The 22,907-nt window shown below is 44.5% G+C and overlaps 1 protein-coding gene and 1 long non-coding RNA gene across 4 annotated transcripts in view; one reads left to right on the top strand and one right to left on the bottom strand.

Annotated features, from left to right (window-relative positions):
- The window catches only part of dnai3 (dynein axonemal intermediate chain 3), a 167,364-nt gene that overhangs the window by 13,552 nt on the left and 130,905 nt on the right, over positions 1 to 22,907 (bottom strand). For both annotated transcript variants that reach the window (XM_060066855.1, XM_060066854.1), the window contains exons 15-18: positions 19,885 to 19,988; positions 9,411 to 9,474; positions 1,465 to 1,595; positions 814 to 1,012 (exon numbers count right to left, since the gene is read on the bottom strand). In XM_060066855.1, coding sequence (XP_059922838.1) covers positions 814 to 1,012; positions 1,465 to 1,595; positions 9,411 to 9,474; positions 19,885 to 19,988 — 498 coding nt within the window. The remainder of the gene's footprint in view (positions 1 to 813; positions 1,013 to 1,464; positions 1,596 to 9,410; positions 9,475 to 19,884; positions 19,989 to 22,907) is intronic.
- LOC132469202 (uncharacterized) lies at positions 17,318 to 18,439 on the top strand. 2 transcript variants are annotated; one of them, XR_009528373.1, is made up of 4 exons: positions 17,318 to 17,410; positions 17,669 to 17,745; positions 17,827 to 17,899; positions 18,100 to 18,439. It is a non-coding gene; the product is annotated as an uncharacterized LOC132469202 (long non-coding RNA). The 2 variants fall into 2 exon arrangements; XR_009528372.1 differs by lacking the exon at positions 17,318 to 17,410 and having other exon boundaries at positions 17,426 to 17,745.

The raw sequence follows: 22,907 nt of genomic DNA, 5'->3' as shown, positions 1-22,907 counted from the left end.
ATTCTTTTTCTATTGACCAAACTTATGACTATCTTGTGTTTTTGTGGCTCGGCATCAGCAAACAAGCAACAGCACTTGCCTCAACTACAAGCTTGTAGTAGGCAAAAAGCGCGGCTCCTTTAAATGGAAAAGCAAAATCGCAAGAGCGATATCAGCTGTAAATATTTTGGACAGCGCTGCGTTTTGAACTATTCTGCGATTTTGCAGCTTTTACAGCTTTTGGTGTGAACGTACAGTTACAGTCAACGAAGATAATGTCTTTATCAAAATACTAAATTTAATGAAGTCACAATAGAATATGTAATTGAGTAAAGAGTAGAATTCAAAATCATAATATTTCTTTGAGTAAGAGTAAAATTACAGCAAAAAAAAGGAACGTGAAAAGTACTCGTTACCTGAAAAATTTACTTTTTTACTAATTTGCGTTAATTGTAATGAGTTACTACCCACCACTGCTAAAATAATACCACAGGAAGATAACGCAAGTCAATGCAATCTCTTTTCCTGATCAAATATGTTGAGGGTTGTGACGCTTGCCAAGGTTTGTCATTTGACATCACTTGGCTACATTTTAGACAATAAGAACCAGTGATCACAATCACTGGTTATATTTCAGCGTCTTCCCCTTCATGAGTCAAGCTGTTTCACACATGCACACTAATATGTATTCAGCATTAATTAACTTAATTAATAATTAATAATTAATTAAGTATTTTGCCACCACATTGATGTAAATCCTCCTCATCAGAACGCAGAGTCTCATTTAGATTGTGCAAAGTATCACAGGCAACGCTGCACCCCATTGGAACTCACAGAAGAAGGGCTTGATGCAGGTGATGCTGTCTATGGTGATGTTCTGAACCTCTGAGGGCTCGTGGCTCTTCTCCAGCAGGTCCCACACCTCCATGCTGCCATCTGCCCGGCCGATGAAGAGCACGGCCGGCCGCGTCAGGGACCAGTAGCCCACTGTGTATTTTGTCTCAGAGCACGGAGACTGCATGAGTGCACCTTCCTGTGGATGCATTCATGTCAAAATATGCCTCGTAGCAGTCAGAAGCATAACATCTGCTCATTTGATAGCATCAACTACAGAAATCCTCAAAGAAATTAAATTAAATTGAATACGATTGTATTAATATAGCCCTTAATCCCAGGTGCTGTCTCAAATGGCTTACCAGGCCATATATTTATGACACCCCCCTGACCCTAGAAGGGCAAGAAAAATATCCCTCAATTAGCTTATTTACCACTGTTATTTAGGGTTATCAATGTGTGCAATAAATCTGCAAATTTATTTTATTTGCTATTTACTAATACTATAAAGTTACCAATAACCGTTTAAGTGTTAGAATTGAAACTGGGAATTCGGTTCATTTGGTGCAATTTAATGATACATATACTCAAAAGTGAATGTTAAGAAAACTACTTGTATATTTAGGCGGTTGAAAGTTTTGCTCTGGTTACCATGACTCCATCCTTCCATAGAGCGAAGGTCCAACCCCCCACAGTGAGAATAATATCTTTGAAGAAGGGAGACCGCTGCACTGTGTTTATCAAGCCGTCATGGGCTATGACATATGTCAATGGTTTGCAACCTGAATACAGAGACAGACAAATAGACAAATAGGAAAAAGGGCAAAGACAGACAGACAGATAAGGTTATATTTGGCTAAATATAAACAGTGTTAAATGTATGAGGAAGTGAGAGGGCATTAAAAAAATTAAGCTTGCATGTCTCTGCTAGTCATATCTTATGAATGCATAGATCTATGCTCTAATGAATACATGAATCCATGCTATTAAGCTCTAATGAATGCATTAATACATTTTTGTGAGCTCTAATTAATGCATTTATCTAGGCAGGTCAGCTCTTATGAATAAATGTATCTCTGCTTGTCTCATGTCTGCCAGACAAGTTATCAAAAGGCTATTTTCCCTTGCATACACTTATGGCAGACACACAGCAAAAGCAAGGATTTTACCTATTTTCTCTTGAAAAATACTCTTATAAGCTTAGAAAAAACTGGCAATTCAGCAAAGTGACCCAAATATCTCACTTTCCAAGCCAAGAGGATATTGTTTATGACCGTTCTATCATTTTAAAAAAAGGCTTTAATGACCATTTTCATTATTATATAAGTTCCCTGTCGATGCCTAGAGATGACTACAGTGGCTAACCTAAATAAATACTTCCCGGGGGGAGAAAGTTGAAAGAAAGAAACTGTCACACTGATTAAATCGATCCTTTAACCCCCGGATTAGCGCTCTGATCCGGGGGTTAAAGGATCTATTTGCTGTAGACAATGGATCAGCGTTCTCGTCGCGCCCCCCGTCAGTACCCAGGCTCGCCTGGGGAAGCCAATGATCCTTCCAGCAGACTAAATTCTACAAGACGATGCCAAGCCAGAGAATCCTAGTCACTATCCTAAAGCTGAAAGCAGCAACAACGACCCGCCTCAAGAGCACCTAGCAGTTGGACCTGCTCTCCGAATACTACAACTCAATGTTGAAGGCCAAGAAAGATGCGCTGGAATTTCCGCAAATCCAACTGGAAGAAATACAGCAAAACACTAGACCAGAGTTTTGTTAACATCCCACTCCACACCATCACTGTAGACGAAGCATACAACCGTTTCTGCAGCGCCATCTATAAAGCCGCCCACAAAGCGATACCAAGAGGCTATCGCCCCCTCCACATCCCATGCCTGGATGGAGAAAGCGTTGCCCTCATACAAACCTACAAAACAACAGGGGACCCTGAGATAGCAGAACATCTCATTGAATCACTATCTTCAGCTCGGCAAAGGAAATGGGAGGAGACAGTAGCAGAGCTAAACTTCACCCACTCTAGCAGAAAATGCTGGAGCCTCATCCGCCGCCTAGGAGCCGCACAGAAACCCCCTACCCAAAGCCGACCCTCTGTCACACCAAACCAGGTTGCATCCCACCTACTCAATATTGCAAAAGTAGCAAAAGACAAGTCCATCAGAAAAGCTGTCGCAACAGAGCTAAGGACACTCTGACGAACATCTGGAAAGGAAAGAAACTCTGAGCCCTGCGAGGTGGCTGAACTGGAGAAGGTCCTGCAGGGCCCGAAATGCGGAAAGTCAGGTTGCGATAACATCTCTCCAGAGTTCCTGAAACACCTGGGCCCCCGAGCTATAATCTACTCCATCCCAAAGATATGGCGGACAGCAAAAGACATTGCTATACCAAAACCTAGCAAAGATGAAAAACTACCAGCAAGCTACCGCCCAATCTCTCTACTCTGCGTCCCACTCAAAATCCTAGAACGCCTTATACTACAACGTATATCTCCAGGAGTAGAAGAGATTCTCTGTGTGGATCAGGCAGGCTTCCGCAAGGACCGCAGCACAGGAGAACAAGTACTGGCCCTAACAACCCACATTGAAAACGTCTTCGAGAAAAAACCGAAGACCGGGGCAGTGTTCCTTGCCCTCACCGCAGCATATGACACTGTGTGACACAAAGGCCTCCTCCTAGAACTCCCTGCTTGGGCATCAGAAATCATCCAATCTCTGCTCTCCAACCGCAGGTTCAGAGTTCACCTTGGACAGACCAAGAGTGCATGGAGAAGGCAGAAGTATGGGCTCCTGCAAGGGTCAGTCTTAGCCCCAACCCTGTTCAACCACTACACAAATGACCTACCCACCACCAAATCCCGCAAATTCATCTATGCAGATGACATCTGTTTGACCTTCCAAGCACCAGAAAAAACGGTCTCCAGTGTGTTCCACCTCCGTAATGCAGAAGCCACAAGAGAACCCAACATCTATCTAAGCAGGACCAAACTGAAGTATGCCCCCACTCCAACCTACCTCGGAGTGACCGTTGACAGGACCCTATCCTTCAAAGAACCGGCCTCCTCTCCCCACTATTCTTCTGGCGAACGTCCAGTCACTGGAAAACAAGCTGGATGAACTCCGGAGCAGGGGGGACATTAACTGTAACTTTATGGTTTTCATGGAGACTTGGCTCGACCCTTCGGCCCCAGACTACGCCATTGTTCCACACGGATTCTCCATTCGCCGCCAGGACAGGACAATAACCTCGGGGAAGAGCAGGGGGGGAGGTGACTGCTTCATGGTTAATAACAAGTAGGGCTGTGAACGGTTACAAAAAATTGTAAACGGTTACACGACCCCTTTTTTTTCGTGTACACGGTTAAGCGTTTTTTTTTTTTTTTTTTTGTGGACCGCAGTCGCGCTATACGACCAATGGAGGGTAGAGTTTAGATCGGGCCCAGAAAATCAAGCCCGACACGGCCCGAGCCCGTGCACATTTTGTCTGAGCCCGGCCCGACACATTAACTGTAATTATGAGCCTGAGACCGGTTTCATAAATGTGTAACTTTGTACACATTTGTTACTTAGGCCTACTCTGCTAAATATATATGTAGGCTAAGGGATAATGTATAGAACGCCGGTCATTATCGGGAAAATAAGCACCGACAGGGCGAACAGGACACCGACGCACAGCGGAGGTGTCTTGCTTCGCCCTGAAGGGGCTTATTTTCGATAATGACCGGCGACGTTCTATAGGCTACATTATCCCGCTTATTACACGGCTACTTGCCAAAACGAAAAAATAACTTCACATGATGTGTCTTTTTACAATTTATAATTCATTGATCAGCAGAGAAAGCAGAGAAATAGTCTGCCGAACGTCTTTGGTTGCTTAGCAACCAAAGACGCTGGGGTTGACAAGTTGCCGGACTACTACCCATGCAAGTGAACGGAGCCTTCCACGCCATTGACAAGACCCGTGTAATAAAGGCCTATAATATTTCTGTTCATGGCATAGATTTCTGGTCAGATTAGGCCAATAAAGCAATGATTAAAAAAAAACACAAACGGTTTATTAGGTAGGCCTAATTTCGAATTTGTCGCGCCACAACAAGATAACCACCATTGCATGTCTTTACCTTTTGTGGAAGAGGGAGAGACGTCGGAGGACCCGATGCAGTATATTCATAATATTGTAATGACCACGGAAGAGGCAGTGAATGAAGTATTGAATAGACAGATTTATAAGATAGGTGTTACGCCTTATCCCGCTACTCGGTCCAACACCCCCCTCTAGCGGCGGCAGGGCGTAACGGATTCCTCTTCCCGCAACCCAGCTGTCGGCAATCCGCAATCCACGTTCCCTATTTCAGTCTGGTATCCCCAGTCTGCCGGCGCCAGTTCGTCATACACTTCCAGCAAGTTCGTATCGCCTACCCGCTCTATTGCCAAGTCCTGTTCGTATACCCTCTAGTAATCCCATTTCCCCTTCTCTAGTTCTCCCGCTACCGGACCTCCGCCTGCCTGACTACTCGATCCTCGCCTAGCCCCCACCTGCACGATCGCCCTCCCGGCTCCAGACCCCCCTGCCTGCATGACTACCCGATCCTCGCTTAGCCCCCTCCAGCACGATCGCCCTCCCGGTTCCTGACCCCCGCCTGCCTGACTACCCGTCCACCGTCTAGCCCGTGACCACCTGATTGCCAGCCCGTTACCAGACCCCCGCCTGCCTGACTTCCCGAACGCTCCACGAATAAATTCCTTTGCCTTTACCCTGCCTCCGCCTCCCCACTCTTCATCGGCCCCTACACCATCTCCAAGGTGATCAACCCCTCTGCGGTTCGCTTGAACCTCCCCCCCGCACTCCGTCACATCCACCCCACCTTCCATGTCTCTCAGATCAAGCCTGTCTCTACCAGCCCGTTGTCCCCTCCCATCCCGCCTCCTCCTCCGCCTAGGATGATCAATAACCATCCAGCCTGGACGGCGGGGTCACCAGTACCTCGTAGACTGGGAGGGGTACGGTCCTGAGGAGCGCTCCTGGGTACCCCGGAGCCGCATCCTAGACCCATCTCTCATCCAGGACTTTCTCCGGGATCATCCGGCTGTGGTGGGGCGTCCGCCAAGAGGAGTCCGTCGAGGGGGGGGTACTGTTACGCCTCGTCCCACTACTCGGTCCAACACCCCCCTCTAGCGGCGGCAGGGCGTAACGGATTCCTCTTCCCGCAACCCAGCTGTCGGCAATCCGCAATCCACGTTCCCTATTTCAGTCTGGGATCCCCAGTCTGCCGGCGCCAGTTCGTCATACACTTCCAGCAAGTTCGTATAGCCTACCAGCTCTATTGCCAAGTCCTGTTCATATACCCAGTCCCTCTAGTAATCCCATTTCCCCTTCTCTAGTTCTCCCGCTACCGGACCTCCGCCTGCCCGACTACTCGATCCTCGCCTAGCCCCCACCTGCACGATCGCCCTCCCGGCTCCAGACCCCCCTGCCTGCCTGACTACCCGATCCTCGCCTAGCCCCCTCCAGCACGATCGCCCTCCCGGTTCCTGACCCCCGCCTGCCTGACTACCCGTCCACCGTCTAGCCCGTGACCACCTGATTGCCAGCCCATTACCAGACCCCCGCCTGCCTGACTTCCCGAACGCTCCACGAATAAATTCCTTTGCCTTTACCCTGTCTCCGCCTCCCTGCGTCCTGCACTTGGGTCCCAGTAACCCATACCGTAACAATAGGCCTACCTAATAAACCGTTGGAACACACAAGACCGGAAACATAGCAACGGCGGTGAACAAACCCAGAGAAGCCCAATCCCTATGAGAGCTCCCCGCGCTACGGCCATCCGGAGGCCGTGATATTGTATATACAAATATTATATTATATACTATTATATTATGTATAGAGCTCCGGGAGTCGCAAACGGCAACATTCACTTTCTCCTCCATGCTGCAGTTCACCCCGGACTGCACTGCACTGAGTTTGACGGTTGAACGCTGATTGGCTGTTACGTTACACATGTGACTCAGTGGCCACGCTGTTGAACGCTGATTGGCTGTCATCACGCGAAATTTGCGTCAAAGTTCAAATATTTGAACTTGAGCAAATTTTTTGCCCAACAAATTCTCGTGAACGCGCTCGCCTGTGCACGGCAAAAGTGTGGCACGACAAATCAAAACTTGTCGCCGGTTTAATCTCGCGAAAATACGTACGGGGCCAGCACTGGAACCGTACACGTTACATGACGTAGCCTAATGCCCGGTCACCCAACATTTATCGCGTGCACTTATTAGCTCCTTGATGTTGTCCAAGTGGAACATTTGTAGCTTTATTAATCGCTAAATAAATAGTATGTGTTATTTTTGATTTTTGATTTTTTTCGGTTTTCGTTTACAGATTTTTCCTAAACGGTTACGATTTACTAACCGGTTACACGTGTACCCGGTCACACCCCTAATAACAAGTGGTGTTCAGACGTGGAAGTACATTCATCGGACTGTTCTCCCAACTTAGAGCATCTCATGATCGGATGCCGGCCTTATTATTTGCCCAGGGAGTTGACATTGGTTGTGCTCACAGCGGTGTATATCCCACCGGACGCTGACAACAACCAAGCGCTGGGCAAGCTGTATGGACTTATCGACAGGACGGAGACCTCACGGCCCAAGGCTGCTTTCATTGTGGCCGGGGATTTTAATAAACTTGAGGAAAGTCCTGCCGAGATACCGCCAGCATATCAGCTTTCCTACACGAGGCGGAACCACGTCAGTAATGCTTCTGCCTTCCTATAGGCAGAGAATCGTGACAGACCGGTGACGCGGACCATTCAGCGTTGGTCTGACTCTGCATTACGGGACTGTTTCAGCACTACAGAGTGGGATGCGTTTAAGGACGATAATTTAAACACACACACAGACTCTGTGATTTGCTACATTGCCAAATGCATTGATGATGTCGCGCCGCGGATTACTGTACGGACATTCCCCAATCAGAAAAGCCTGGGTTAATGGAGAAGTTTGAGCCAAACTTAAGGCACGGACTAACGCCTACAACTCGGGTGATTTGGAGGAGTACAGCACGTCCAGGTATGCGCTCCGGAGAGCTATTAACAGTGCTAAGACACAATACAGGGACAGAATGGAGTCTAACTGTGAGGGATCCAACTCAAGACACATGTGGACCAGACTCAGAACAAACAGACTGTAAAGGGACAACGAGTGTGACTGAGGAAGTGTCTCCATCTCTTCCAGATGACCTTAACACCTACTTTGCACATTTTGAGAGCTACTCTCCGGCTGAGGAAGTACAGATGGACCAGGAACCCTGCACACTAGCAATAAGAAGGGCAGATGTGTGCAAATCCTTCAAAATGATTAATCCACACAAGGCCCCTGGTCCTGATGGCATCCCTGGCCAGGCTCTCAGGGTGTGTGGAGGTCAGCTGGCAGGTGTGTTTACAGACATTTTCAACAAGTCACTGCTCCAGTCTGTGGTCTCCACATGTCTCAAAAAATCCACCATCATTCCCATCCCAAAGAAGTCAAAAGCATCCTGCCTCAACGACTACCGCCCAGTAGCACTCACCTCCATCGTCATGAAGTGCTTTGAGCAGTTAGTCAAATCATTCATCACCTCCTCCCTCCCTGACTCACTGGACCCCCTGCAGTTTGCATACAGGGCAAACAGGTCCACAGAGGACGCCATCGCCCTCACCATCCACACTTCCCTCTCCAGCCTGGACCAGAGGAACACATATGTGAGAATACTGTTCATTGACTACAGTTCAGCATTCAACACCATTGTCTCCTCCAAGCTCGTTGTGAAGCTCAGGGACCTCGGGCTCAACACCGCACTTTGTGACTAGATCCTGAGCTTCCTGATGGGCAGATCCCAGCGCGGATAGGAAACGCCACATCATCCACCCTGACTTTCAACACTGGCGCACCCCAGGGCTGCGTGCTCAGCCCTCTCCTCTTCTCCCTGTTCACACACGACTGCGTGGCCACAAACAGCTCCAACGTCATCGTCAAGTTTGCTGACGACACGACCGTCATCGGCCTGATGAGACGGCGTACAGAGAGGAGGTGAGAGCCCTGTCATCTTGGTACCAGGACAACAACCTCCAGCTCAACCTCAGCAAAACTACGGGAATGATTGTGGACTACAGGAAGTGACAGGGAGCCGAGCACGCCCCCATCACCATCAACGTGACGACGGTAGAGAGAGTCAGCAGCCTCAAGTTCCTCGGTGTCCACATCTGCGAGGACCTGACCTGGACTCACCACACCGTCACAAAGACGGCAAGACAGCGGCTGTTCTTCCTCCGCAGGCTGAGGAGGTTCAACATGGACTCCAGGATACTCTGCAACTTCCACAGGTGCACCATATAGAGTATCCTGACCTGCTGCATCACCGCCTGGTACGGCAGTTGCTTCGCCCTCAACCGTAAGACATTAAAGAGGGTGGTGAAAGCTGCCCATCACATTACCAGGACGGAGCTGCCATCCATGGAGGACCTTTACACACTGTTGAGCTATGACCAATCAGCACTTAATTGCAAAACAAATGTGATGGATGGATAAGCAACAGTGCTCCACACTACTGACTGAACAGCCTCCCAGAGTCATTATCTTTCTCCAGCTTCCAGTCAGTGTGGATCAGCTCCCCGTCCTGGATAGAGAAAAACATTAACAGTGACGTTGGTCAACTGTGCCATCACTAATGTGTTTAATATTAAAAATAATTTATAAAATGTATTTATAATCTCAATGGTTTTTTATCATTTATAATTTGTGGGGTTTTGGTTACCAACACATTAGTAAACTCATGTATTCTGTAAATATACAGCATGCGTTGCAACTGCGTCTTGCTGTCTTTACAACCCGGTCTCAAGCGTTCTGTGCTAATCTCACGAAAATGCATTTATTTAATCGTGTCCCAGAGCATGATTGGCCGACTTTTTTGTGCTACACAGAAAGCTTTGTGGTCACGTAAGCATTGTGACCTCATTGCGGCCCGACACAGTGCATCCTGCTAATAAATCCAATGAAAAAGAAGAACGTGACACAATAAACAAAGAGCAACAATGTAGGACGTCCAAGAAGGACGACAAACTTTTGCGCATCATTTCCTTCAATAAACGTTCTATCAATCGAGTACTTATCGGGACCGATTTCCGAGTACTTAACGATTTAATAGACTTCATTATTTCCTGTTGTGAAAACGCCAAATATCAGAAATGCCAAATCCCGAGATAAATTATTGTATGCAAGACGCTAATATGTACACAACGTTGTCCAGCCTTGCCAATGACTTATCCAACCTAGGGTCAAAACATAGGTTAAAATCTCCTCCCATGATGAGCATGTGGGAATTTTGATCTGGAAGTGAGTGAAGGAGGCTAATGAAAAATTTGACGTCGCCAGAGTTAGGAGCATATATGTTAGCAAGTATGACCGTGGTGTTATATAGATGACCTAAAACTATAATGAAGCGTCCATTTGAATCTATTACAGAATCCAAGGGGGTGAAAGATTATCCAAATGTTTGAAATGTTGTAAAGCTTACTTCCTCTTAACTTGGTGATTCCGGCCTTTGACATTCCAAATGACCAATTTTAGATGATCATTCATTCAACATGCTATGTGCTGATATTTTGTATATCAGACAAGTAAAAGAGTATAATAAACATTCTGAGGAAATGTTCAAATGGTTAGAATTAACAGCCTTTTGGCTATGAGTGCCAGAAAAAACAACAACAACCCTTCCCATCCCCTAACCCGACACCAGCTGTTAGAACTAACAACACATCTTCCCTGACTATCTAATAAACTTCCACTTACTACTCCTATATATCTAAGAAAACCTCTTTCCCGCTTATGATTGATATAAGAGTCTCCCCACCTGAACAGGGTATTAAATGTAAACAAATTTGTAAGTAGCCATTGTGGCCTTTTAATTGATATATTATGTAACCTTACTAAACCAAAAACAGCAATCAGACTTGAAACAACAATAGGCCTAATTGTTATAGTGGTACTGGAAAATAAAAACAATGTAACAGTTTAAGTATGCAAACATACACACACCAACTAAAATGATATGTTCTTTGTGTAGGCTTACTTGGTGCTCAAATTAGTAGCAATAGGTGCAATGAAAACAGCATGATTTCAGCATTGAACTTGAAGAAGTAATAACTGCAGAAACATACCATGCGAACATAAACCAACCTGTAGTTTGTAAACACTGTCCATCAACAGGACCTGTAGCACGCTTTATGATGAGGCATGAAACGTCCGGATAAATATTTCTGCTTCTCCCACAGATCTGAACCAAACACGAGAGCCATCTGTCTGCGTGACGCAGAGTCTAGCTGGGACTGAAGTGACGGCTTCAGTCCCTTGTTGTAAAGAGATGCCATGACGGTTTTGTATTCCTTCAACTGCTTTACAACGTCTTCTAAGGACACCAGTCTGTTGTGTTGACCAGCCACTGTCTCCTGGAGCCCGTCCATTTTCTCGTTCAGTGTTGTGTAAATTACCCTCCTAAACTGTTTGCAACGTGAACGGTGCTTACATTATGTACATTAATGTTCCTTATCACAGCGTCCTGCTGTGATGGAAACTAGAATCAATATATTTGGGAGTTGTTAAGAATATTGTTTTACTTCAACATATTCATGTATTAAATATAGGATATATGCTTGTGTAATGGTTATAAATATGTGTTGCAGTAAAAAGGTTTAAAATGTTTAATGCAGTAGATAAGTGCTTCAAAATGCAAAAACAGACTTTTCTCACTATTTTTATCTATTACCCATTGCTCTGCCCTTTGAAGTTATAAAGTGATGCTGGTCAAATATGTTGTTTATTTCCATGTTTATCTAAAAAATTCATTATTCTTTATTTGCTACAAAATTATTCTAAAGAGCTAAATTAGGAAAGTTGTTGCAGAGTTTCTTTATTCCACCTCATTTTGTGTTCAATGTTTCGATGGTCGGTGATAGATTGCTTTTGTTTTGCCTCGTTCAGCCTGTAGGGGGAATAGCGTGCTTGCCGTTTTCTCGGCCATTACAACTTTGGACTTGACTACAACACTGCGTCCTCGTTGTTCTTTCTATACCCCCCTCACAGGTAGGAACGGTGGTTGTGTAATTGTTTATGTATTTATATTTTAATGCTAGGGAACATGCAGAGAGGATTACAGCCATGCATGGATTGTTTGAAGGGGTAGTTGGGTTGGACACGGAGTCGCTCTGCCGTAGCGTGGTTGTTAGCATCCCACGGGCAGGCGCGTGGTAGGAAAGTGTCTGCCATTTCCTGACAATGCGTGTTGGCGCTGTGTTTAATTTAATGTGTAAAATATAATATAAGTGTGAATAAGCTGGCACAGTATTCAGTTTAAGTGTCGTTAGACAGTATTGTTAGTGTGTTTTAACTGAAACAATACTTTAGTTAATAGCTATGGAAAAATGTCTTATGGTGAAAAGCTTTAAATGTAGTACTTAGTACTCAAACAATGCACACTTTAATATGTTGTTTACTTGAATGTTGTTTTGAAGGTTGTTTGGTTTTGCATGCTGTAAAAAGAGAAGGGTCCAGCTGCAGGCTTGGGCGTTCCCGTCATGACACAAAAACGCCCATCGGGCGTTCCCGTCATGACACAAAAACGCCCATCAGGCGTTCCTGTAGCGTTTCAATCAATCAAGAAGAGGTGAGTGAGTTTCGCAAGGTATGCTACCCTTCCTTTTTTGGCGGTTTTACCTCGTAGTAACTTTCCAGAAAAACGAAAGGGTTATGATGAGAGATTATGTCAGTAAGTATGATATTGTTTATTTGACAACATTGGCTGTGAAGTATTCTCATTTAAATCACTGATTTAGCTGTGGTATCGTTGTATCCGAATTCGAATCCGATATAAATACTCGTGACAAGCATGGTTCTGTAGCAGCGCATGCTATGCTATCGTCCATAAACGTTGCATACTATTCAGAAATCAGCAACGTTTAAGACGGTTTGTAGGTAGAGGGTAACGTTTGCAGCGAAGGCTTTGCCGATTATTTTACTGTGAGGTTAACATTACCAAAGTACATTGTTAAGTTGGATGTTAAAGGCCTACTATGCAACTTTTTTAGCCAAAATTACATTAAAGGGGACATATTATACCACCAGGTGTGAGTGTGATTAGCCTGACAAGCCGTTTCGAAAATCTGCTCCATATGACATCACTAGTGGGCGTGTCCACCTAGATCTGTGCCGGATAGATGAGCAATGTAGACTTCAGTCCACTGGGTAGACTGGTAGACTGATCTATCCAGCACAGATCTAGGTGGACACGCCCACTAGTGATGTCATATGGAGCAGATTTTCGAAACGGCTTGTCAGGCTAATCACACTCACACCTGGTGGTATAATATGTCACCTTTAAGTATGCAGGTTGAGAGTTATGCTGATGGTTCTGCATCCATTTCTGGGTCGATTGGTGGGTGTGTCATTTTCCCATGTCGCCTCTACAGTGAAAAAGCGCATATGCAACTTGATCTGCTCGGACCGGGACATTCCGGATGTGACGCAGCGGAAGTATCCTCAAAAATGTAGTCAGATTGTAGTTTCGAAAATGCTTTACGGCACAGACGCACACCCAAACATGGCACCGGCTAGATATAAACAGCCAGTTGCGAGGCAATTGTTGCATTCATCATGGATCAATCGACTGATAAGGAACCCAAGAGGTGACTGTAGGTGGAACAAAAGAAGAATGGACCAGAAAAGAGATCAGACACGAGTGAAAGGGGAACTATGCAACTTTTTTGGCTTGATTTACCTTAATATAACAGGCTAGGAGTCATTGCGATGGTTCCATTATACATTTTTGTTCGATTGTTCGTTGTTTCAACTCCCCCTTGCGCATCTTGGCGGAGAAAAGGAATATGTTTCTGCCGGCGACCCGCCGCCCACTCTCGCGGGAGTCTCGGGTCTCGCGAAGTAACGAATTGCTTTACGGCACAGACCCCCAAACACGGAACCGGCTCGATATAAACCATGGACATATAAACACAAGTAACTAAGGGATTGTTACATTCATCATAGATCAGCCGACTAAAAAGAGACAGAGAAACCCAATGTCGGAGGAACAGAAGAAGAGAAAAGGGAGACTGACCGACAGAGAGGCCAGACACGAGTAAACGTTGGGCAAGCTTTTCAGGAATAGCGTGAACTGAAAGAAAAAGAAGACTGCAAATCAGACTCTGACTTGGCCGTATTGCTTTTGAAATTGAAAGTACCCTTGGGTGAACTTTGTCCTCGTGGTATTCTTGATGTTGATAGTCTCTGAACACATGTGTTTGATCAAACCATTTTGTTGTGAGCCCTGTAAAAATTGTTTTCTCAACCGTTTTGTTGTGAGCCCTGTATGTTTCTAGCTTGCTTGGTTGCAACCATATAAACACCTTTGTTTCCATTGGTGTTTTGCTGTTCGTCTGTCTCGCCCCCCTGATACAGACTGAATCCCTGAATCCAGGTTCTTGTTTATTTAGATTATTATGTTGGCCAACACTCTCACTGATTGTTCTGTTCAACCTAAGATAAAACAATTATAATCTAGGATATAAATTCTCCCCGTCAACTATAAAAAAGGATGGCTTTATGTTTATTGCAATACAAATACACCATTTTAAAAATGTATAACCTTGCCTACACTTCATGAACATTTACTTCGGACATGGCTCCTGCACGCATTCGCCGGCTTCTTTGAAAACAAATGCACATGGCTCGCGTAGAAGTGCATGGGGAAGGGTCGTCAACGAGTTGTTACGACAGTGTTGGAAAATATCTACTACGAAGCTGTAGGGGGCGCTGTGTAGAGAAATGTGCGTGCCAAAACCAAGAAAACAGCGAAGAAATTCCCGAAGTTGCATAGTGGGCCTTTAAGGTGTCAGCTGGCATGGTAAGAGGCATGAAATTGCGGCCACTCTGCTTCGTTGTGGTGACACACGCATCGGATTAAACTGTGCATGTAAACGTACTAGTACGTCTAAACTAACTAGTATGTTTACATGCATGGCATATCAGAGAATTCTGTCAGTTCGGTCGCGGCGCAACGAATGAATAAAGATCGTTAGCACTCTGAAAAACAGATGACAGATGTGCCCTTAGTTACTACTTTATTACCTCGTTGATGACCAACGTTTAGGAAAACATGTACTTTTAATTCACCCTTGGGTGAAACCGAAGCGTAGTGTGTACTGAATGCGTGTTGATGATGATGCATATGAATTGCAACTTACACGTCTTCCAAACCTTTTCAGTACCCTGGCACATGCTTTGTCCAATGGACCATGGAAGGGACTTTACTTGCAGGGTGTCCGCGGAGGTCTTTAAAGTCTTAAAAAGTCTTAAATTCATTTTTCTAAATTTAAGGCCTTAAAAAGTCTTAAATTCGTCAAAAATGTCATATGCTGGTCTTAAATTTATAACTCAGAGGTCTTAAATTTGTCGGGGCAGGGTTATTTAATTTTTTTTTTTTCTCGCAGGACTTTTCGGGAAGGAGATGTACGAGAGGCTACTTTCTTTCTAGCTGCATATATAAACGGATGTCTGCGCGCTTGCTAGCTAGTCTGCAACAATGGGTAAATGCAAGTTCAACGTCAGTTGGCTGGAAGACGTCCGTTTCCGAGGTTGGCTAGCGTCCGTTGCCAACCCAGAACAGGCCAGATGCATTCCGTGCAAAAGTAGCCTACATTCAAGCTCGGCACCATGGGGATTAAGGCTGTCGTCAGCCATATGCAGAGCCAAAAACATAAAACCTCTGCCAGGAGCCACACACAGACCCCAGCCATTTCTACGTTTTGCATCTCTGCCCCGGCGCCACCGCCGCAGACGGTCCGCGCTGCTAGCACTGACCTGAGGGTAGCATTTGGTACGACACCAACACTGAAAGCGGAGGTGTTGTGGATTCTAAACAGTCACAGTGGTCAAGCACCAGTCCTACAACTCGAATGAGGGGATAGGAGATCTCTTCGGTTTGATGTTCCCTGACTCTCAAATCGCGAGCACCTTTACTGCTGGAAGGGACAAAACGGCGTATATAACTCGCTTCGGACCAGCGCCTTTCATCCGAAACGAGCTAATCTGCAGCGTCAACAAGGCTGATTTTGTTTTGATATTTGAGACGTTGAACCACGCCACTAAAAGCAAGCAACTTGACGTGCACGTCAAGTTGGGTCGTAGATCGAGTGCATTCCCGGTACTTGGGCTCGCAATTCATGGGGCCCCACATATATGGGGGTAAAAGGGATGATGATACATAATATTTTTTAGACAATATGCAGAATCTTTTCACTTACGAATTAACACGGTCGGCTATTTTTGCCAGCACGCCACCCTAGCCATATTATGGGCAACCGTGTTCCCCTTGGCTGTGATTTGAACTTTGAATTCCTCGTAGGAGTTCATAATAATACATTGCTCGCCTTGGATGAAATACACCGCTCTTGCGCGATTTATTTTGCATAAGGGGTGAGTCAAATGACGCGAGAAACGCCCCTTTTATGTGAACGCGCATTGAACCTAAAGCGGAAAACCTGGTTCAACTAATTGAATCTAAAGTGAGAGTCGTGGTACCATTTAACTGTGATTGCGAGTTGCGGCTCTGTCGAGCCAGGTTTTCCCAAGAAAGCCTGGGTATGTTCAACGAGGTTCGTGGTATACCCCCCAGGTCTTACTGAAGGCATTTATTTAATGGTGAAAATATTATTAATCAGTGGCGTAAATATCGACGGTGCAACCGGTGCAGCTGCCCGGGGGCCCAGACGCTGTCACCCCCCTCTCAACAACTCACAACTTGGGTGCACCATAAATACGTGCTGGTGCACCCAAATTAAAAATGTAGGCGCACCAGTGCACCCAAGGAAAAAGTTAGTCTGGAGCCCTGGAGTATCACTTTATGTTCAATAAACACAGAAAGTAAACTTGAATGAGTCTCATTGAGTGACACACATGCTATGCTTGGGTTGTAATACAGCGGGATCCCCCCCACCATCGCGGGTTTAAGGTCTTAAATTTCATTCAAGGTGGTATTAAAAAGGTCTTAAAAAGTCTTAAATTTGACTTGCTGAAACCTGCAGATACCCTGACTTGGCTGACGAGGTAAAACGTGTGGCTGGCGCACGATTCATTGCATCTCGTAGAGTAGCATTCACTGGTAGACAGGCAGGCCTCTAGATTGTTTATTATGATTTAATGAAGTGTTCCTATGTGACGCTGATGGGCCCTGGTTGCTGCTAAATGCTTGTTGAAAGTGCATTGTGCACTTTTTGTATGTAGCTACAAAATGAGGGTGGATATCACTTTATAGTTTATAAGCATTATATACTAATAAGAATCATTGACAAATCACATTCCCCTTTTACCACCACAGGACGCACCTCACCAGTATCAGAGCAACAGCTGTGTTTAAACAGCATAAACAGGGTGTTTATGCTGATGGTGAGATGCATTATTTTCAGAAATGATGACTGATGACTAGTTTGTAAAACAACTTACTCATTTGTATGTTAATTTCAGTACGCAATGTATTCTACCCTCAAAAGCAATATGATTTCAGTGAGGTGAGTTATTTCAAATCTCAATCAGATGTGTAGCATGAAATATAAGGCTTTTAATAATTTAGTCATCCTTACTGGAGGCTACAATTAACATGCATCATAGGTCATACACATTACTTTGTCTTCAGGTACTGCACTTACGGGAGGAGATGGCTACATCTTCACAATAATTTACACTGCCATAGTACACTGCTAAACAGTACTGTAACATGGATTTGTATTAGGCTATGAAGTCATTTAAAGCATAACTTTACTTTTCAGGGGGACATGCTCTCTATCAGGAGGTGGTGGTTGGACAGCTGTTGGAGACCTTTATGCTTGAAAGGTTTATATACTGTGTCCATGTTGCTATTTACTTATTTTTGGTGCTCACGAAGATCGTAGCCAATACACTTGTCTCTCTGTCTCTACCCCTGCAGAACTAGCTGGCTCCTTCTCACCCTCTCCATCTCCCCATCTCAGTCACACCTTCCAATCACTAAGCAGTGAAAGGTATTACATACTATGTCCATACTTTTCTATTTACGTATATTCTCTCTTGCTCTTTCTCAGACTTTTGATCGATCAGTGACTGCCTTTTTGTTTAATGGTGTGGGTAGTGTGATTGAATTGAAGGTTGATTATAATCCCTGTTTCTCTCCCTCTCTCTCTCGCTCTCCTTCACTCTTTTTCGGCTCTCTCGCTCTCTCTAGCCCTGCAGGACTAGCTGGCACACCAAGCTCACCCTCTCCATCTCCCCATCTCAGCCACACGCTCCAATCTGGCACAACAGAGGACAGGCCATTCTTACCACCCGAAGTCCTTCAGCAAATTGTACAAGAGACGCTGAGACTGGACATGGCGATGCTTGGCGTGTTCAACAGGGTTTCAAACACATTCCGAGAACTAATCAAGCCTCTCCATCCTTCCATATATATAAATGACAGTTTGGCAGGGGACATTAAGCTTAATAAAGACAATCTCATATACATAACGGTTAGAAAGATTTACAACAATGCAGGCTGTGGCAGTGGCCTTGCGCTACGCCTCAAAGGCTTCTCAAAAAATAAGAATTGGCCAAGCGCACCCCTGGTACTGAGGAACGTTGCATATGGCAGGTTTGTCATCAAAGATGTCTGCCTAGCATAATGTTCTTTTATTACTCCTTTTTTGTTTTATTTGGGACGTCTTTTTTTGCAATCCCTTCCATTTGTAAATGTACATACTACTGTAGTAAATGTATCTGCCCAGAAATGCTGGTATTTTATTACTCCTTTCTTTTTTGTTTTTGTGACAAATGCTATACGATGTATAACATACATTTGTGCTAACATTCTGTAGGCCTAGCTGGCTAACGTAACCGTATTACGAGATCGAAGAAGAAGGGGGCGCTAACGTCAGTTCTATGCTGCCCATACTACTAGATCGACGAAGAAGAACGGGGCGTTCCAGCCTGCGTAAACGAGAACGCCCACCACACGAGAACGCCGGGGGGGGCGTTTTAGTCTGCGTGAACGAGAACGCCCACGACACGGGAACGCCCATTTGTGTCTGCAGTCGGATGATATTGTGTAAAAATGCCATTTTATGAATACTGTACAGATATATTTGGAATTGCATAAGGGATGTACTGTTTGTTAAATGTTGTGAACACCATAACAACTTTGGACTTGACTACAACACTGCGTCCTCGTTGTTCTTTCTATACCCCCCTCACAGGGGCGTAACACTTGCACGTTACAGAAATAATGGCTGTAGGTTGTAAACAATGGATATATACGATAAATGGATTGAATAGGCCTACATCGGTTTACATTTCGTTCTGTGCATCAGGAAAAAGTCGGACAATCTTGCTCTGGGATACGACTCAATAGATTACTTTTCATGAGCATGAGCACAAAATCGTGTAAAACCGGGTTGGTCTTTATTTAACTGTGATCTTATCGCAATCTTTATATTTTTATAATTGATTCAACTTTCATGTGTTAAAGGGTCCCTAGAGCATTCCAAACTTTTTCAATGCCATGACTTTTATGATAAATATCTATCGCATTGATAGAGATAACATTTGCTAGACTCGCTAGACTTCTAGCTTACACATTGCTTAAGCAATCAAGGTGTAACATTGAGCCCCTTCCAGTTAGAGAGTAAGTTCCAATTAGACTTTTTAGAAAAAAATAACGTAATTACAGTGTTCTGTCCATTCTAACTGCCTGTGCTAGTGTGACACAAATTAGCAGCCACTTGCGGGAGTGACAAAGATTACTGTAAACAAAGGGTGAGGTTCAGCATTTTTGTTTGCAGTATCTATAATTTATAAAGGATTTGATTTTATTGATGACATTATTGAAATCATTTTCAATTAGCATTGACTTCTGATATGTCTAGGATATTTTAATTGAAAAGTTGAAAAGTATACATTTTAGGTTGGTTACTTATAGTTAATACAAACACAAAATCCTTTGGGAAAATATAAATATACCTCAGGTACACCTTACCTCTGTGCCGACATAGAACTTGGTGTTGAAGTCTCCCAGAGGTTTGGGGTTCTTTGCTGAAGTCACTCGGAGGTTACTGTAATCCAGGGGGGTCTCGCCTCTTTCTACAGGCAAGAGTGCATTGGACACCAGGTCGGGGTGGAGAACACACAGCAGGGAATAAGGGAAGGGGCTCAACGCTTCTTTTCACATATCTTTGATAATGAAATAGTTCTACCTCTCTGTCCGTAACCAGTTCAATAAATGTTGTAGTCCTAACCAAGTAAAATGGGTCAAAACATTTGTGTATTCATAATCATACTTCTTGCAGAGGGTCCTTACAAATGGTGCAAGGACCCGAAGAAGCCAGACCAAAAAAAAGAAGGAAATTTAGACAAAGTTCAACCGAAGCATCGAAAAGATGAAAAAACTTTGCATGAACTAAACAGGATAAATGAAAAGGAAGCCCACCAGTTGGGGCTGGCCAGGAGAAGGCGCTAGGGGCCAGAAGAAGGTGCCAGGAGAAGGAGCTAGGGTGCCAGAAGAAGGCGCTAGGGTGCCAGGAGAAGGAGCTAGGGTGCCAGAAGTAGGCGCTAGGGTGCCAGGAGAAGGTGCTAGGGTGCCAGGAGAAGGCGCTAGGCTTGGGTGCCGCCCTTTCCCTCCCCACATTCAATAAGAAGAAGACATTCATTCATTCAAGTCTTAAAAATATAAATGTTTGAAATGTGCATTTTTTTAAATGACTAAGTGAGTCAAATGTGTAATCTGAATTTGAACAAATTAAAATAAGGTCCTGAAAGGTCCTGTATTTCAGGCATTGGGGATAAGAATCTTTGCCTATTGACTCATGCAAAGTACACACGCAGTTTGCTCCTCTTCAATATAACAGGTAGGAGCTGGCTGGGTCAAGTTCCTGAATAAACATTGAAACATTATTTCATTCATGGGCGTCTTTCCATAAATAAAGGTTAATAAAGCATTAAAGGATAAAGGACTCAAAATATCCTTCACCCCCACTCATCATGGGTTACGAATGTCAACAAGTTGAGAATCAAGGGCTGCACGATATATTGAAAGTTTATCGTCATCGCACCATCAACACTTGCGATTGACATACTGCAAAGATTACTTAAACTTCAATAAAATGTAGTCTACACGCCGTGCATTCACACTCCGCATGTCAACATATTTGGCCAATCAGATCCGAGGAACCCTCCCCCTCCAAGTTAGCACATGGTGTTTTAGGTGTGGAGAGGAGAGAGTGGAGGCAGCAGGACAGCTTTTTCGTGATGGCTTCAGGTAGTGAGTCGAGCGAGACAAACTTGGTGACTTAAAGGAAAAGCACTTCTGTTATTTGGAAATATTTCGGTTTCATGAAGGACGTGTTACAAACAGATACTTTGTACTTTGGTACTTTGCGTTCACACCAAAACCTGTAAAGCGTTTTGAGCGATAAACGCCACTTTCAATTAGACATGTGCGATAAAGCAATTGGAGCGATAAAACGCTTGAGCGATAGCTTTAAAGCTGTAAATGAGAGTTGAAAGCAGCTCAACTCTATGCAAATGAGCTAGTAGCGTTTTGGCTGTAAATGACCGCCAGCCAATCGGAATGTATACGTCTCTCGCTGGCGTGGGTCCCAGTAAACATACGCGAGAACTTTAGTTCCTACCACACATTTGTTCCTTCATCATGGTGCGTGAGAGAATAATTGCGGCAATTGCAGGGCATCGTATTTGTCCGCGATTGCATAGCCAACGTGGTCTTATTATAGCACGATCATTAACTACGAAACACATAGAAAGAATAAAGCATTCAGCATATGATTTCAACAATGTATGAGGGCATATGCAATCCGCATTACGCAAAAGGGATGGTCGCACAGTGGAATGCTGATGGAAACCAGCGGACGAACGTTGGGTGGAGAAGCAGGCAGATGCCGCACAAAAAATATTGCTAATTTGACAGTTTGCCGTGTGTCTGGCTGGCCCAAATGCTCCGTTGAGCGGATCTTTTCCATAATAAACAATACACACACACACACACACACACACACACACACACACACACCCCACACACACACACACACGATAGCGATCAACTAAGCTATAATCTAGCACATAAGCAATCGCTCCATTAATTAGTTATTCAATGTTCCATGTATTTATGCTTATTATTCTTTTTCTATTGACCAAACTTATGACTATCTTGTGTTTTCGTGGCTCAACATCAGCAGCAGCACTTGCCTCAACTACGAGTGTGCAGGCAAAAAGCGCAGCTCCTTTAAATGGAAAAGCAAAATCGCAAGAGCGATTGAAGCTGTAAATATTTTGGACAGCGTTGCGTTATGAGCTATTCCGCGATTTTGCATCTTTTACAGCTTTTGGTGTGAACGTACATTAAGACATGTCGCAAAGCAGTGGCATCTAGCAGAGGTAACACAACCAATCTCTTCAGTCACCTACAACACAACCACAAAGATTGATATGAAGAGGTCCAAGAAGCTAGTGTTAAGAGTAAAAACGCTAATGTTATGCCAAGACCAGCATCTAGCAGTAAATCGAAAACAGACTTCAATTCAGCAGAGTTTTGCGATTATGACCCATTATGAGAAATCATCAAAGTGCCACAAAGATCGAGGCCATCGCAAGTTTTTTGTCGTAGGAGATGATGCCTATGAATACAGTGAGCAGCAGAAAGGGCTTTGTCGCTATGATTGAAAAACTCAACCCAAGGTATCGAATTCCATCGCAGAACTATTTTTCTCAAGCCGCCATTCCACAAATGTACGACGAATGACGGAAAACTGTTAAGCTGGAACTGAGTCAAGTTGAGTGCTATGCAAGTACAACAGACCTTATTCACAAAGCATTTTATCTTACCGCTAGGAGTGCTCCTAACTCGCGCTAAAACATTTTACGTAGGAGTTTTTTCTTAAAAGTTATTCACAAAGCCGCTGAGACCTACTCTTACTAAGGATAAATCACAAAGAGTGAACTAAGAGTGACGCGCCGTTGCTATGGATTACGTCAATTCTCGTGCAC

This window comes from Gadus macrocephalus, chromosome 12, assembly GCF_031168955.1.
Source record: "Gadus macrocephalus chromosome 12, ASM3116895v1".
Taxonomy (NCBI): domain Eukaryota; kingdom Metazoa; phylum Chordata; class Actinopteri; order Gadiformes; family Gadidae; genus Gadus; species Gadus macrocephalus.
The sequence above is the reverse complement of the archived record's forward strand: the minus strand, read 5'-3'. Positions and strand labels throughout refer to the sequence as shown.